The 14607-nt window shown below is 39.9% G+C and overlaps 1 protein-coding gene across 4 annotated transcripts in view; it reads right to left on the bottom strand.

The window, feature by feature from the left end:
- The window catches only part of SLC25A12 (solute carrier family 25 member 12), a 206594-nt gene that overhangs the window by 101255 nt on the left and 90732 nt on the right, over positions 1-14607 (bottom strand). For 2 of the 4 annotated variants that reach the window (XM_019459542.2, XM_019459557.2), the window contains exon 2: positions 27-80. In XM_019459542.2, coding sequence (XP_019315087.2) covers positions 27-80 — 54 coding nt within the window. Of the gene's footprint in view, positions 1-26; positions 81-1043; positions 1162-1251; positions 1300-14607 lie in introns of those variants that run through there. The other 2 variants (XM_019459549.1, XM_019459575.2) reach the window with 2 other exon arrangements.

Here is a 14607-nt window from a genome sequence, read left to right as displayed (position 1 = left end):
AAAAGGTGCCACACAAGCCAATTTACCTGGAGGAATATGTTTCTTAACTCATGAGGATCACCTCGCTTGGTTGTTTGCACCTGTAAGGAAAAAAAGAAAAAAGAAAAAGCCAGTTAATGCTTTACTAGAGACCATATCATCTCTTCAGATTAGAGTTCACAAATGCTAACAAATCAATGCTCTTATCTTTTATAGGGGCATTTCGTTTAAAACAAACCAAAAGTATTAACACTGATAACTCCTGTCAAATTGGAGATCTATGGCTACAGAGTGGAAGTACAGGTGTGAAGAGCTTAATATACAGCAAATCTACCAGATTTCCTCTGGACTGGAAATGGAAGGCAGTGAGGATCAATCTCTTATTTTATTCCACATCCACTAGCAACACAATAGCAACCACCCACCTCCAAATCAAAAGGCCAGGAAGAACAGGGCAACAGAAAAGTTAAAACACCCAAATCAATCGCCTGGCCTAGCAGCTTTTCTCCCCCATGGAAAGCAATCCAGAATATAATTATCTCTGCGCCCCTGTCTTTCGCCACCCAACCTAAAATACGAAAGCTGCTACATTTCCAAATACTTTCGACATCTTGCCACCAGCAGCACAAATGCCAACCACTGCCCCCAGCCCCACCGAAGCCCCAAATAACTCCAATTCCTCACCCCCTCCCCCACTGCAATACACAGATGCCTTAGGTTATCCCCGGCTTTACATGCCACTTCCTCCCACTCCCTTTCTGATGGCCTCCAACTCCGGGCTCACAATTTCACGCACCTAAGGTAGGGCACTACTCTTCCTTCACCGACCTGGTCCTCACAAGCCCCTCCAACTCATAATCCCTCCTACTTCCCCTCCCCCAGCCGGGCATCCTCTCCCTCCGGTCCAAGCCCCCACACAGCTCTCCCACCCGCAAGCTGGAGCCCCAGGATACGCTATCTAAGAACCAGGCAACGAAGGAAATGGTAAGAGGTGAGGGGCTGGGGGCAAGGTCCCCGGGATGTCTCTTATGCAATAAAGGCAGCAGCAGAGAGTCGGGAGTCACCTTGACCGCCATGCTGTGCTCGGAAGCCGGGGACGAGCGAGTGAGCGAGCAGGGCCGAGCTGTCAGGGCGCGCGCGCGCCGCCTCCCCGGCCGCGCCCGCCCACCCGCTCGCCGGCGCCGCGCGCGTCCCTATGCAAATGAGCCCGGGGCGGGGCGGGAAAAGGGCCCTGAATCCCCGCCAGAAAGGGAGCTGGTCCCGGCCGGCGACCTGTCTCGCTGGGGAAGGGAATAATCCTCCCATAGGCTAGACTGGAGTGCCAGCCCTGGGATTCCGATGCGTCGCGTGGTTGCCTACTGCTCAGTCGCCGCCTGGAAAGTCCCAGGTTTCTTAAGGCCTCTTAATGGGTGTGGCTTTGGGCACCGACTTCAGCCAAAGTCGTTTAATCCTGAGACTTAAAGGAACGCTTGGGGCCCAGACTGAGTAAGATTTCGAAAAGATCAGATGACATGCCCCATTAACGATACTAATAAATGAATTAATGACAACTAATGGCAAATATTGACAATGAAAAGGATTGGGGACCATGCACTCTGGGCAAAACCTAAGGAAATATAACTTGAGAAATCTGCCCCTAAATTGGCATCGGATGAATATGCTTAATATATTTGTAATTCTTGTACTACTATAAAGCTTTATTAGTAGACTCACTCCACACTCCTAATCATCCAAATCCTTTGTGCAATGAGGTGGGGCACAAATGCATACAGAAAAACAATCCAGGGGCGCCTGGGTGGCTCAGTCGGTTAAGCGTCCGACTTCGGCTCAGGTCACGATCTCACTGTCGGTGGGTTCGAGCCCCGAGTCGGGCTCTGTGCTGACTGCTCAGAGCCTGGAGCCTGTTTCGGATTCTGTGTCTCCCTCTCTCTCTCTCTGACCCTCCCCCATTCATGCTCTGTCTCTCTCTGTCTCAAAAATAAATAAATGTTAAAAAAAAAAAAAATTTAAAAAATCCATCTGTCCATGGACAGGACTGGTACTGAATTCTGGCCCAAGTCACCGGTACACAAAGATTGCCGGCCCTGCCTAAGTAGTAGCTCTACCTGGAACCAAAATAATGTCTCTAAAACTGAGTTCCGCCACTATGACTATATTGAGGTATTGGGCCACATAATGATTCACTCAACATTTACTGGGCATCTATTACATGCCAGACATAGTCCTGCTTGTAAAAAATACAAAAACAAATAGCATTTTGTCCCTAACTTCTAGGATCTTACAGATGGTTAATGCTCGCCCAAACCCCAACCTTAAGTATATTTTATTTGTGACTACAAGCATACTTGCTGTTTTTTTTTTAAAGCTAACAACATAAGATTTATTTTATTTTTTTTATTTTTTTATTTTTTAATATATGAAATTTACTGTCAAATTGGTTTCCATACAACACCCAGTGCTCATCCCAAAAGGTGCCCTCCTCAATACCCATCACCCACCCTGCCCTCCCTCCCACCCCCCATCAACCCTCAGTTTGTTCTCAGTTTTTAACAGTCTCTAACATAAGATTTATTTTAATATCACTTAGCTCTATGATCCCATCCCTCTCCACCCTCTTTCACATTTCCAATGTTGAATCTAACAGGAGGCTTCCCTTTTCTCCAGTCTCACTAATCATGTTTGTATTAAGTATCCAAGTTAATAGAAATGAGGAAAGAGGAATGGAGAATGTAAATTGTTGATAAGGAATGCTACATTACTAGTACTCCTATAATGAGCTTTTCTGCTGCAGTTGACATAACTGTTTACCACCATTCTTTCTTCAACTTGTTCAAAGTTCTTTTAAGAATGTTGTTGGACATAAGGATTTACAGATTCATATTTTGTTCTTCTACACCCTTATGCCCCTGATACTTTGCTCTCTCGTTTCATGAAATTTCTCTAAGTAGGATTCTTAAGATTTTTTTTTATATTACTTTACAAGGGAAGAATGTTTAGTAGGCCAAAGTTCCTTAGTTTGAATAAAAGTACTTAAGGGAAAGGAAGACATTTATTTAAAATAAAAGTATTGGGGCACCTGGGTGGCTCAGTCAGCTAAGCAACCAACTCTTGATTTTGGCTCAGGTCATGATCTCATGGTTTGTGAGTTCAAGACCCTAGAGGACTCTGCACTGAGAGTGTGGCGCCTGCTTGGGATTCTCTCTCTCCCTCTCTCTCTACCCCTCCCCAGCTTGCACTGACATGTGCACTCTCTCAAAATAAATAAATACACATTTAAAATAAATAAATAAACAAAAGAATTATTTCCTATTGGAATACATTGTTGGCCAAATCTATATAGTTGGAGTGAAAATTTAGGGTCAGACTGGCCACTCCTACAGAGGAAGACATCACATTTAAACAGAGCCCACTACAACAATTCATAGGTATAAGCACCAAGCCACAACGAAAATTTTCTCAAATAAAAATAGCCAACCTTTTAAAAAAATTATACATATATATATCTATATCTATATATATGCATATATATACATATATATGCATATATATAGATATATACACATATATACATATATATACATATATATACATATATACTCTATATGTAGATATAGATATATATACACACATATATATATATGCCTTAAAAAATAGCTGATTTTTTAGTAAGTCCAAGAGCTTCACTGGTGCCAATCTAGTTACAATGGAAATGATGTAATAATTTAAAACTAAATTAGGGTGCTACACAGAGAAAATAGAAAAGCTCAGCTACCCTAAATAAATATGGATTTTGCTAAATTTTTTATCCATCCATATAATAAACAATAAAATGGACAAAGGTATTAAAACTATCTACTTTAAGGAAATTAAATATTTAAAGGAATACAAAAGCCCATGAGTTAGAGTTCCTACACTGAAGAACTTTCCAACCTATCATTCTGTTATAATGATTGGCTCAGTCAGTTAAGCATCCGACTTCAGCTCAGGTCATGATTTCACAGTCTGTGAGTTCGAGCCCCACGTTGGGCTCTGTGCTGACAGCTCAGAGCCTGGAGCTTGCTTCAAATTCTGTGTCTCCCTCTCTCTCTGCCCCTCCCTGTTCACGCTCTGTCTCTCTCTGTCTCAAAAATAAATAAACACTAAAAAAAAATTTTTTTTTAATTAAAACTTACTTTTGCTTCAATTGCAAATGACAAGGATTTAGGGAAAACTTAGTCAATGGGGTATCAAAAGACAAACCTGTCAAATAAGATTCACAATATATTTGGGAAAAGGTAGTAGAAATAGTTCAAAACTTTTCACAGTTTTTAAAATTATTTGCCAACATAGTAATTTATAACTCTTTCCTTAAATTGCAAATGACATTTGTAAACATGAAATAATTTTAAAACTATGGAACAGGTTGAAAACTTGATCATTAAAAGTCTATAGAGAATGACATTTAGAAAGCACAGTTGGCAGTTAAAGGCTAAGAAACTGTTGCAAATATATTTATGTTTATATATTGTCATTAATAGTCACTTTTTAGAATTGGTTTCACAAGAGATTCAGTATGTAGCTTGACTGAGCTGGGAATTTAAATATGCTTGTGAAGTTGTGGCCCATGAAAATAATATATACCCCAGATGTAAAACCAAAATATGGGTTTACTAGACAAACCTGCAGAAACATGTTTCTAACTCCCAAACAGCTTACATTATATTAATTTGAAACCAGCCAATCACTTTGTGGGTGAAAGTTAGAATTATACTAATGTCTAGTGCCCTAATAAGCTAAAATATAATAATTAAAACAAGAGACAATTTCCAATGAGCCTGTTCTGCCACAACTCTTGGCCCTCCTTCCATCTTTAATAACATACTATTTCTGTTTATCTTTTAGCCTCCTCTGATTATTTTACTGACATGAATACATTTTTGTTCTTGTTTCCATATCCCACATAGCTACTAGGAGTGTCATCTTGCAAGAAGTAAATCCAGGTGGTATATGAACACTTAGTAGAGCATTAGGATATCACTGACTAATTAAACCAGGAGTGAAGCTCTTCACTGGTTAAAAGTACATACGGCATCATTATGATGAAGAATAAGCGGCATTTTACGCCTGCCATCAAGATGAAACTCACTTAAAATATCTGAAATAGGGGCATCTGGGTGGCTCAGTTAGTTAAGTGTCCGACTCTTGGTTTCCACTCAGGTCATGAGCTCATGGATCTTGAGTTCCAGCCCTGCATGGGGCTCTGTGCTGACAGTGTGAAGCCTGCTTGGGACTCTCTCTCTTTCTCCCTCTCTCTCTGCCCATCCCCTGCTTGTGCTCTCTGTCTCTCTCAAAATAAATAAGTAAACTTAAAAAAATAAAATAAAATATTTGAAATAAATAGTATGATTTGACTTTGGCACACATACACAAAGGATGTTTGAACATCTGGAACTAGAATATAAAATGGTTCCTTTTATTTTACTGAAATATTACAAAGCTTTCAATTTTATTTTATTTATTTCCTTTTAAATTTTTATTTTTAAGTAATCTCTATACCCAACATGGGGCTCGAACTCACAACCCCAAGATCAAGAGTCACATGCTCCACTGACTGAGCCAGCCACGTACCCTCAAAACTTACAGTTTTATAAGATGTGCTTTTAACTCCTTCTTTGCTAAGAGTCTATATGGGGAAATGGCAAGGGGTAGACTAGAGAGACATATGAAGGGTTGAGTGTCCAAGTTTGAGAAAATTGTGTTCTAGATGGTAGGCTGAACTCAAAATCAATCAATCAGAAATTATTAGTTCAACCCAAACCACTCATAGACTCTAGATAAATGAGACACTTTAGGATTCCTCCATACTATACAAATATACTCTCTGTATGCACATTTTCTCTAGTTTAAATAAAATTTTTTTTTTGGTGGAGAGGGCAGAGTGGGATACCAAAAATCAGGTGAAATAGTTGTACTTCTGGAGTTACATCTTCCTAAACTGTTCTTCCTCACAATCTGACTCTGAGTCCTATAAATTATGCAATGAGGATGAGTAGTCTTATTTTTGGACCACAGTCTTCTTTATTCCCTTGTGGAGACAATAACAGACAGTTTTCTTTTCAATGGATTTTGGAAGGAATTCACAGAATGACCTTCTGTAGAGGTTTAAGTCTGTGAGGGCCCTATCACTATATTAGTCATGTGAAAGCTAATATTTAGTGGAAAACCTTATGATCAGATGGAGGATTGAACTAGATGAACTTTAATGGTTTGGTTTTTTTAACACTCTAATGTCATGATTAAGAGTGAGCCAAATTTTAGCTAATAAAAACTTATTGAGTGCCTTGTGTTTACACTAAATTCACTGTTGCAACTATAGGAAATAAGAAAAATAAATAGCATGATCCCCATTTGACCATGGCAACTGCTATTATTCATTTTTTTGATGAAGAAAGCTGAATGATACCAAAACCTTCTGCATGTGGCAAAGGCCAAGGCAGCTGTAGGTAATAATGGGGTATTGCCACATATTCCCACTCCAATCAGAAGTATGTAATTGGGACAACAAACATCTTGCCAGGTTCGTGAGCCACTTACCTCTCTCTACCCTATCCCTGGAGATTTACCTGGATCTCGTTTTTGCCTCCCTTCTATTTATTTTTTTTTTAATTTTTTTTAACGTTTATTTTTATTTTTGAGACAGAGAGAGACACAGCATGAACGGGGGAGGGGCAGAGAGAGAGGGAGACACAGAATCGGAAGCAGGCTCCAGGCTCCGAGCCATCACCCCAGAGCCCTACGCGGGGCTCGAACTCACAGACCGCGAGATCGTGACCCGAGCTGAAGTTGGACGCTCAACCGACTGAGCCACCCAGGCGCCCCACCTCCCTTAGAGGTCAATAAGGAAGGATGCTAGGGATCTGGTCCAAAGTAAAGAAAAAAATTTCACTTTAAAAATTGTGCCAGGTGGGGCGCCTGGGTGGCTCAGGTCATGATCTCACGGCTGGCCACATCAGGCTCAGTGCTGATAGCTCAGAGGCTAGAGCCTCCTTTGGATTCTGTGTCCCCCTCTCTTTCTGCCCTTTCTCTGTTCATGCTCTGTCTCTCTCTTAGAAATAAATCAACGTTAAAAAAAAAATTATAAAAATTGTGCCAGGAGAAAAGCAAAAGCTTCATAATATCCAAAGTAACTTGAAAAATAACAAAGTCAGAGGCACCTGGGTGGCTCAGTTAGTTAAGCATTCCACTCTTGATTTCAGCTCAGGTCATGATTACAGGGTCGTGAGTTTGAGCACTGCACCAGGCTCCATGATGAGCATGGAGCCTGCGTGGGATTCTCTCTCTTCCTCTCCCTCTGCCACTTCCCTGCTCATGCTCTCTCTCTCTCTTAAAATAAATAAACATTTAAAGAAAAAAAAGAAAAAAAAAACAACAAAGTTAGGGGACTCACACTACCTGACTTCAATTTACTGTAAAGCTAAGGAAATCAGTACAGTGTGGTACTGGCTGACATAAGGATTGATAAATAGATCAATAGAACAAATTAGAGAGCCCAGAAATGGATCCAAAATTATAAAGTCATCTGATTTCTTTTTCTTTCAATGTTCATTTATTTTTGAGAGAGAAAGAGAGAGAGAGCCTGCAATCAGGGGAGGGGCAGGGGCAGGGAGAGAGGGAAACACGGAATCCAAAGCAGGGTCCAGGCTCTGAGCTGTTAGCACAGAGCCCGACACAGGGCTTAAATTCATGAACCAGGAGATCATGACCTGAGCCAAAGTTAGAGACTTAACCAACTGAGCCACCAAGGTGCCCCTAAACTCATCTGATTTCAAAGGTACTAAAACAATTCAATGGGGCAAAGAGTCTTTTCAACAAGTAACTCTAGAATAACCAGAAATTTATATGGGAAAATAAACTTCAACCTCTACTTCAAACATGCACCAAGACTGATTTGAGATAAATAACAGACCTAAATACAAAAGCTAAAATCATAAAGCTTTAAGCAGAAAACATAAAAGAATATCTTAGTGACTCAAAGGTAGGTAAAGGATGTTTATTCAGGACATTAAAAAGCAATAACCATAAATTAAGAAATTATGTTGCACTAAAATTAAAATTTGTACTCATCAGGGGCACCTGGGTGGCTCAGCTGTTAAGTGTCTGACTTCTGCTCAGGTCATGATCTTGCAGTTCGTGGGTTCGAGCTCTGCATCAGGCTGCTGTCAGTGCAGAGCCTGTTTCAGATCCTCTGTCCCCCTCTCTCTGCCCCTCCTTCCCTCTCTCTCTTTCTCTCAAAAATAAACATTTTTTTTTTAAATTTGTACTTATCAGGGGTGCCGGGGTGGCTCAGTAGGTTAAGCATCTGACTTTGGCTCAGGTCATGATCTCGCAGTTTGTGGGTTCTAGCCCCGTGTCGGGCTCTGTGCTGAGAGCTCAGAGTCTGGAGCCTGCTTTGGATTCTGTGTGTGTGTGTGTGTGTGTGTGTGTGTGTGTGTGTGTGTTTGTCTGCCTCTCCCCTACTCACACTCTGTCTCTCTCTCTCTCTCTCTCTCAAAAATAAACATTAAAAAACAATTTTTTTAAATTTGTACTCATCAAACAACAGCATTAAGAAAATGAATAGGCAAGCCACAGTCTCTGGGAGAAAAGTCAGCAAAACATATACACAACAAAGGACTGATATTCCAGTATATAAAGATTCCTGGGGTGCCTGGGTGGCTCAGGTGGTTGAGCATCCAGGTTATGATCTCATGGTTCGTGAATTTGAGCACTGAGTCAGGCGCTGCTCTGGGCAGAGCCTGCTTGGGATTCTCTCTTTGTCTTTCTCTCTGCCCTTCCCCTACTCGTGTTCTCTCCCTCTCTCTCCTCTGTCTCTCTCTCAAAATAAATAAATAAACTTAAAAAAAAAAAAAAAGAGCTCCTAAAACTCAATGATGAAGAAACAACTTAGTTTAAAAACAGGCAAAAGACAAAAGACTTGAACAAATACTTCACAAAAGATAATGTACAAATGGCCAATAAGCACATGAAAAACTGCACATGATTAGCCATCAGGGAAATGCAAATTAAATCACAGTAAAAAGATAGCACTACACACCCACTAGAATGGCTAAAATTAAAAAGACTGAAAACAGATGCTGGCAAGGATGTGGAGCAACCAGAGCTCTCATGCACTGTAGTGGGAGTATAAAATGGTATAATCACTTTGGGAAAAGATCTAGCAGATTCTATAAAACTAAACATACACCTACACTATGACCCAGCAATTCTACCTTTTGGTATTTACCCAAGAGAAGTGAAAATATATGTGGACAAAAAGACTTGTACAAGACTGTTCATGGCTACTTTATTCATAAAATCCAAAATCTGGAAATAGTCCAGGTATCTATCAATAGGAGAATGGATAAACTATGGTAGATCTACAGAATGTAATACTATTCAGGAATAAAAGATAGAGCAAATTATTGATACACACAACATGGATGAGTCTTAAAAGTATCATGCTAAGTGAAAGAATTAGTGCAAAAAAACATATGCTGGGGATGACTGGGTGGCTCAATTGGTTAAGCATCTGACTCTTGATTTTGGCTCAGGTCATGATCTCACAGTTCGTGAGTTTGAGCCCTATGTCAGGCTCTGTGCTAACAGCATGGAGCCTGCTTGGGATTCTCCCTTTCCCTCTTTCTCTCTCTCTGCCCCTTGCCCACTTATGTTCTCTCTCTCTCTCTCTCTCTCAAAATAAATAAACTTTTCAAAAAAAGATTTTTAAAAGGTGTACACTGTATGATTACATTTATGTGAAGTTCTAGAACAAATAAAACTAATCTATGGGGGAAAAGAAAACAGAACCATGTTTTCTGGAGGAGAGGAATCGAAGGCACTATCTGGATGATGGTAATAGTCTATGTCTTGCTAAGAGTTTAGATTACAGGTATATGTATTTTCCAAAACTTAGGGAATGTACACTTAAGGTTTCATTGTGTGTAAATTTCCTCAAAAGGCAAACTATCTGTGAATATTGAATTCTAGCTAATGAAGTATTTAGGGGGAAAAGTAATAGTATCTTAAATTTACTTTGAAATGCATAAAAGAAATAAGATTGAAGACTGGATAGAGAGAGACAGGTGAACAGATGGACAGATGGATGGATGAATGGATGGCGAAGGAAGGGGAGAGAGAGAGAGAAAGAGAGATGTGACACCTCACTGAGGGGCATATGGGAATTCATTGTAAAACTTTCAATTTTCCCATATATTTGAAATTTCTCAAAATAAAACTTTCTGGGAAACTGTACTGGGTCTTTGTGTTACTAAAGATGGCTACTCAGGTACATGATTCTATCGTTTGGCTAGAAATTGTAATGGGACTTGTTTTTTAAACATTGTTAGGCCTCTGTGCCTTGTTGGAGAGTAGGGAATAGAAACTGAAACTTCTTGACAAATAATGTATCTCTATTATGGACAGGGGAATCTGAAAACTTCGTTGAATTGAGAGAAAAAAAAATGTTCTCCTTAATGTGGATTCAGATAGTAATTACATGGAAGTTGTGTTTGTGTGTATGTGTTTCTTTGGTCTAATGCTTACCCACGGGAAAACTGGAGGAAGTATATGGAAGTTTATTTGTATAACATACTGACAGAAATCTTGGAAATTACCAGCCTATACTGAAACTGTCCTGCTTAAGTGTACCTACAGTGTAAATCTAGACTGAGAAACTCAAGACTTTGGTAGGAAATACTCAGTAATGGGTCACTGTGTCCTTGGATTGCCCTGTCGGGAGAAGGATGAAATCCTAGAGAGTTTCCAAAAAGGGGAAAGAAGATTTGTAGCAGCAGACCTACAGAAAGGACTCACTGAGGAAGAAAGGGCCACAACCCTCAAGACAAGGAATCCAGGAACTGGGGTATGCACAGGAAAAACTTCTGAAGAATTACTATAAAGAAATGGTGTAATATTGACCAGTATCAAATTGTACTGATCAGACAAATAATCAGGAAGTTTAAGTTAGAAAGTCTGGAGAAACAGTATGAAACAGCTAGACTTTGGAGAGGAAGCCTTTCTGGAAAGAGACAGATCAAGGAGGAAAATTGGGCAGAATTGTGGAATGTGGCATTCTTTTAATCAGAAGAGGATGAAGCTGAGAACACAGAAGGAAATTGACCAAGAATTGTTGAAGGTCTCAAAGTTGTACTCTGCATATTCCTTTCCCAGTAGCCCTGACAATAGAATACCACTTTAAGGTACTGACAATATTATAAGGAAAAACTACATGAAAATGAAATAAACAGGAATTAAGAGTTGAGTCCATAAGAGGACCATAACCTCTCTGTACTGCGAAAAATGTCAGAAAGAGTAAAGAATAAACTTACACATAAAAATAGTTAATGACAGCTTGTACTTCTGAAGAAGTTTGTGGGTAATACTGATTATAGGTAATACTGACCTGCTGCTTCTTCCCTGATTCTGGTCAAGTCGGCATTGGAAGAAATCAGAGTAACACATCTCTATATGGTCTTTCCTATATTATCCTATATTATCAACTATCACTACTTGGAAAGAAGCACAGAAACAGTCATTGTTTGCTCACCCTGTTCTTCTATCATCCCGGATGGATAGCTTACCTGGAAGGTTCAGGATAGAGATAGGTAATAAAATAGGTAGTCAGCAATTATATAATTTTAGCATCCCCAACCCTTCAACAAAGCCTTACATAAAACAAGTTTTGTGTTGATGGTAGGGAATAATATTAAGGCACAGTAGTGGGAAGAGTGCCTTCCTCATATCACCCCTTCACAGAGATCCATGTGGCAAAAGCAACAATATCATTTCATCAAATACAGTAGGCTCAGAGTTCTAGGTGCAAAACAGAAGCCAAGTGAGTGCAATTCAAGTTACGACAAATGGTAACAGGGGCATGGATCACAGAGAAGCAAAGGCTTAGTAAAAGGCGAAAGATTTATGCGATTTGAAGAGAAACCAGAGCATGAGAAGCAAAGGCTTAGTAGCAGATGAGACAAATCTCCCTTTCCTTAAACATGAGAAGCAAAGGCTTAGTAGCAGATGAAACAAATCTCCCTTTCCTTAAACATACTCGGGAACCTTAAAGGGGTGGTAGGGCATCTTGTCATACAGAATTCGATATGGCTATGAAGTTCTAATCCATCTCTTATTTTTTAAATTTTTTAAATATTTACTTATTTTTGAAAGAGAGAGAGAGAGAGACAGAGTGTGGGTGGGGGAGGGGCAGAGAGAGAGGGAGACACAGAATCTGAAGCAGGCTCCAGGTTCTGAGCTGTCTGCAAAGCCCGATGTGGGGTTTGAACTCATGAACCACGAGATCATGACCTGAGCTGGAGTCAGATGCTTAACTGACTGAGCCACCCAGGTGCCCCTCTAATCCATCTTTTAGATGCAGCATGTCTGCTACTATTGATACCTATGAGTAGGAAATAGGAAGGGAACATAATTATCCCTCTCCATAAAGATCTTACAATGTATTGGGAAAACAAAACATAGGTAAAACCATTAAGTTATAATGCATATGCTTGGCTATGTAGTAAATTTCTGCAATATAGGTTTAGAAAATGAAAAAATTGGTTCAAGCTGGATAATATACAGAAGGTTTCATAGAAACTGTAATTTACTACTTGTTCCTGACTTTACCATTTCTCTGTGTTCCTTGTGGAATATGTCTTATTCCCCTTATCCTTCCTTCTTCATCCACACCCTCAGTCCTAACACTTATCTCAATGCCTGACATTAGCTATCCAGGTACTAATTAAATGTTTGTTGATTATTCCTAGCTGATCTCTCCACCACAAGCCATTAGTCCTTTCATATTTCCTATATTGCTTTAGTTACTCAGGCCAGAAAACTGGGTATCAGACTCTTCCTTACCCCTCACATCTGAATAGGTACCCAGTCCCTTGTTTTCCACCCCCTTCAGCGCTTTTTAAAATCTCTTATCATCATTATAATAGGCTTCATTAGGCTTCTTGATTGTTCTTCCAAGCCTCTAGTTCTCCACTTTCTGACTCCTATCACTATCCTCAAATCCATTCTCCACAGTGCTGTCAAGTATTCAATCTAAAACAGAAATTAAATTTTGTCACTTCCCCATCCTTCAGTGGCTTTCTACTGACTTCAGCACAAAATCCAAACTCCTCAGTATGGTGAAGAATGGAAGCTTCCCAAACTGTTCCCTTTTAGTTAAATCTTCTGTCTTACTGCTACCATACTTGTTCCTTTAGTCACAAGGATTTTAGGGCTATTTCCTTTGTGCTAATCCTTTGAGAATATTTTACTCCACATTTACTCCACACTGCATATTCTTTAAGGTACAGCTCAAGAATCTTCAGAAAACAATCTTTCATCCCCTTTCCCTGACTAGGGTAGGCTTCCCTCTGTGTACAGTATTTATCAGTGTGTTATAATCACTTCTTTGCTTATTGTCTTTTCCACTGGTGGCTTTCAAACTTCATTGACACAGACATATATAGTAAAAAATACATATTTTTAATCCTAACCCCACCCAGTACACACTGAAATAAAAATTTCATGAAACAATATCTAACTTTACTATATGCAACATACTCTGGTATTTATTATTCTGTGTTAGTCTCCTTCCTTTTTTTCCTAATTCTGGTTTCAACATACTGAATTGGTTTCATGGCCCAATTTAAAAATACTGCAACAGACTGTCAACTCACATAGATTCGTGAGCATGATAGATGCTCATTATAAGTAATTAAGAAAAAGAGAAAACAAAAATCTCTGTATCTCTAGCAATTAGCACAGGGGTCGACATATAGCATTAGTCTATAAAAATGTTTAATAAAAGAATGAATACACACTTCTGGGGCAGACCATCTTCATAAATCATCTTTTGCCCCATCATTTCCCATTTTTTTTTATTTAAAAAAAATTAACATTTATTTATTATTCAGAGACAGAGAGAGACAGAGCATGACCAGGGGAGGAGCTGAGAGACAGGGAGACACAGAATGTGAAGCAGGCTCCAGGTTCCGAGCTGTCAGCAGAGAGCCCGACACGGGGCTCAAACTCACAAACTGTGAGATCATGATCTGAGATGAAGTCGGACGCTCAACAAACTGAGCCATCCAGGTGCCCCAATCACTTCCCTTTTTTAAGAATAAGAGTTTCTTACAAGACATTAAATTAAAATATAGACCTGTAAGCACAGATACAGAGACAGGAAAAACTGGAGAAGGGATTTAAAAACTGTTGAGTTTGGGGGCACCTGGGTGGCTCAGTTGGTTAAGTGTCCAACTTTTCATTTTGACTCAGGTCATGATCTCACGGTTCATGAGACTGAGCTCCATATCTGGCTCTGTGCTGACAGCATGGAGCCTGCCTGGCATTCTCTCCCTCCATTTCTCTCTGCCCCTGTCCCACTTTAAAAAAAAAAAAAAAAAGAAAAAAAGTTTATTTATTTTTGAGAGAGAGAGAAAGAGAGCAAGCACAAGTAGGGGAGGACAGAGACAGAGGGAGACACAGAATCCAAACAAGGCTCTAGGCTCTGAACTGTCAGCACAGAGCCCGATGTAGGGCTTGAACCCATGAACCCATGAACTGTGGGATCAAGACTTGAGTGGAAGTTGGACACTCAACCGACTGAGCCACCCAGGTGCC

This window comes from Panthera pardus, unplaced genomic scaffold (assembly GCF_024362965.1).
Source record: "Panthera pardus isolate Hobbes unplaced genomic scaffold, ASM2436296v1 HiC_scaffold_10, whole genome shotgun sequence".
NCBI classification, from domain to species: domain Eukaryota; kingdom Metazoa; phylum Chordata; class Mammalia; order Carnivora; family Felidae; genus Panthera; species Panthera pardus.
Note: the sequence above shows the minus strand (reverse complement) of the source record. Positions and strands in the feature narration are given on the sequence as shown.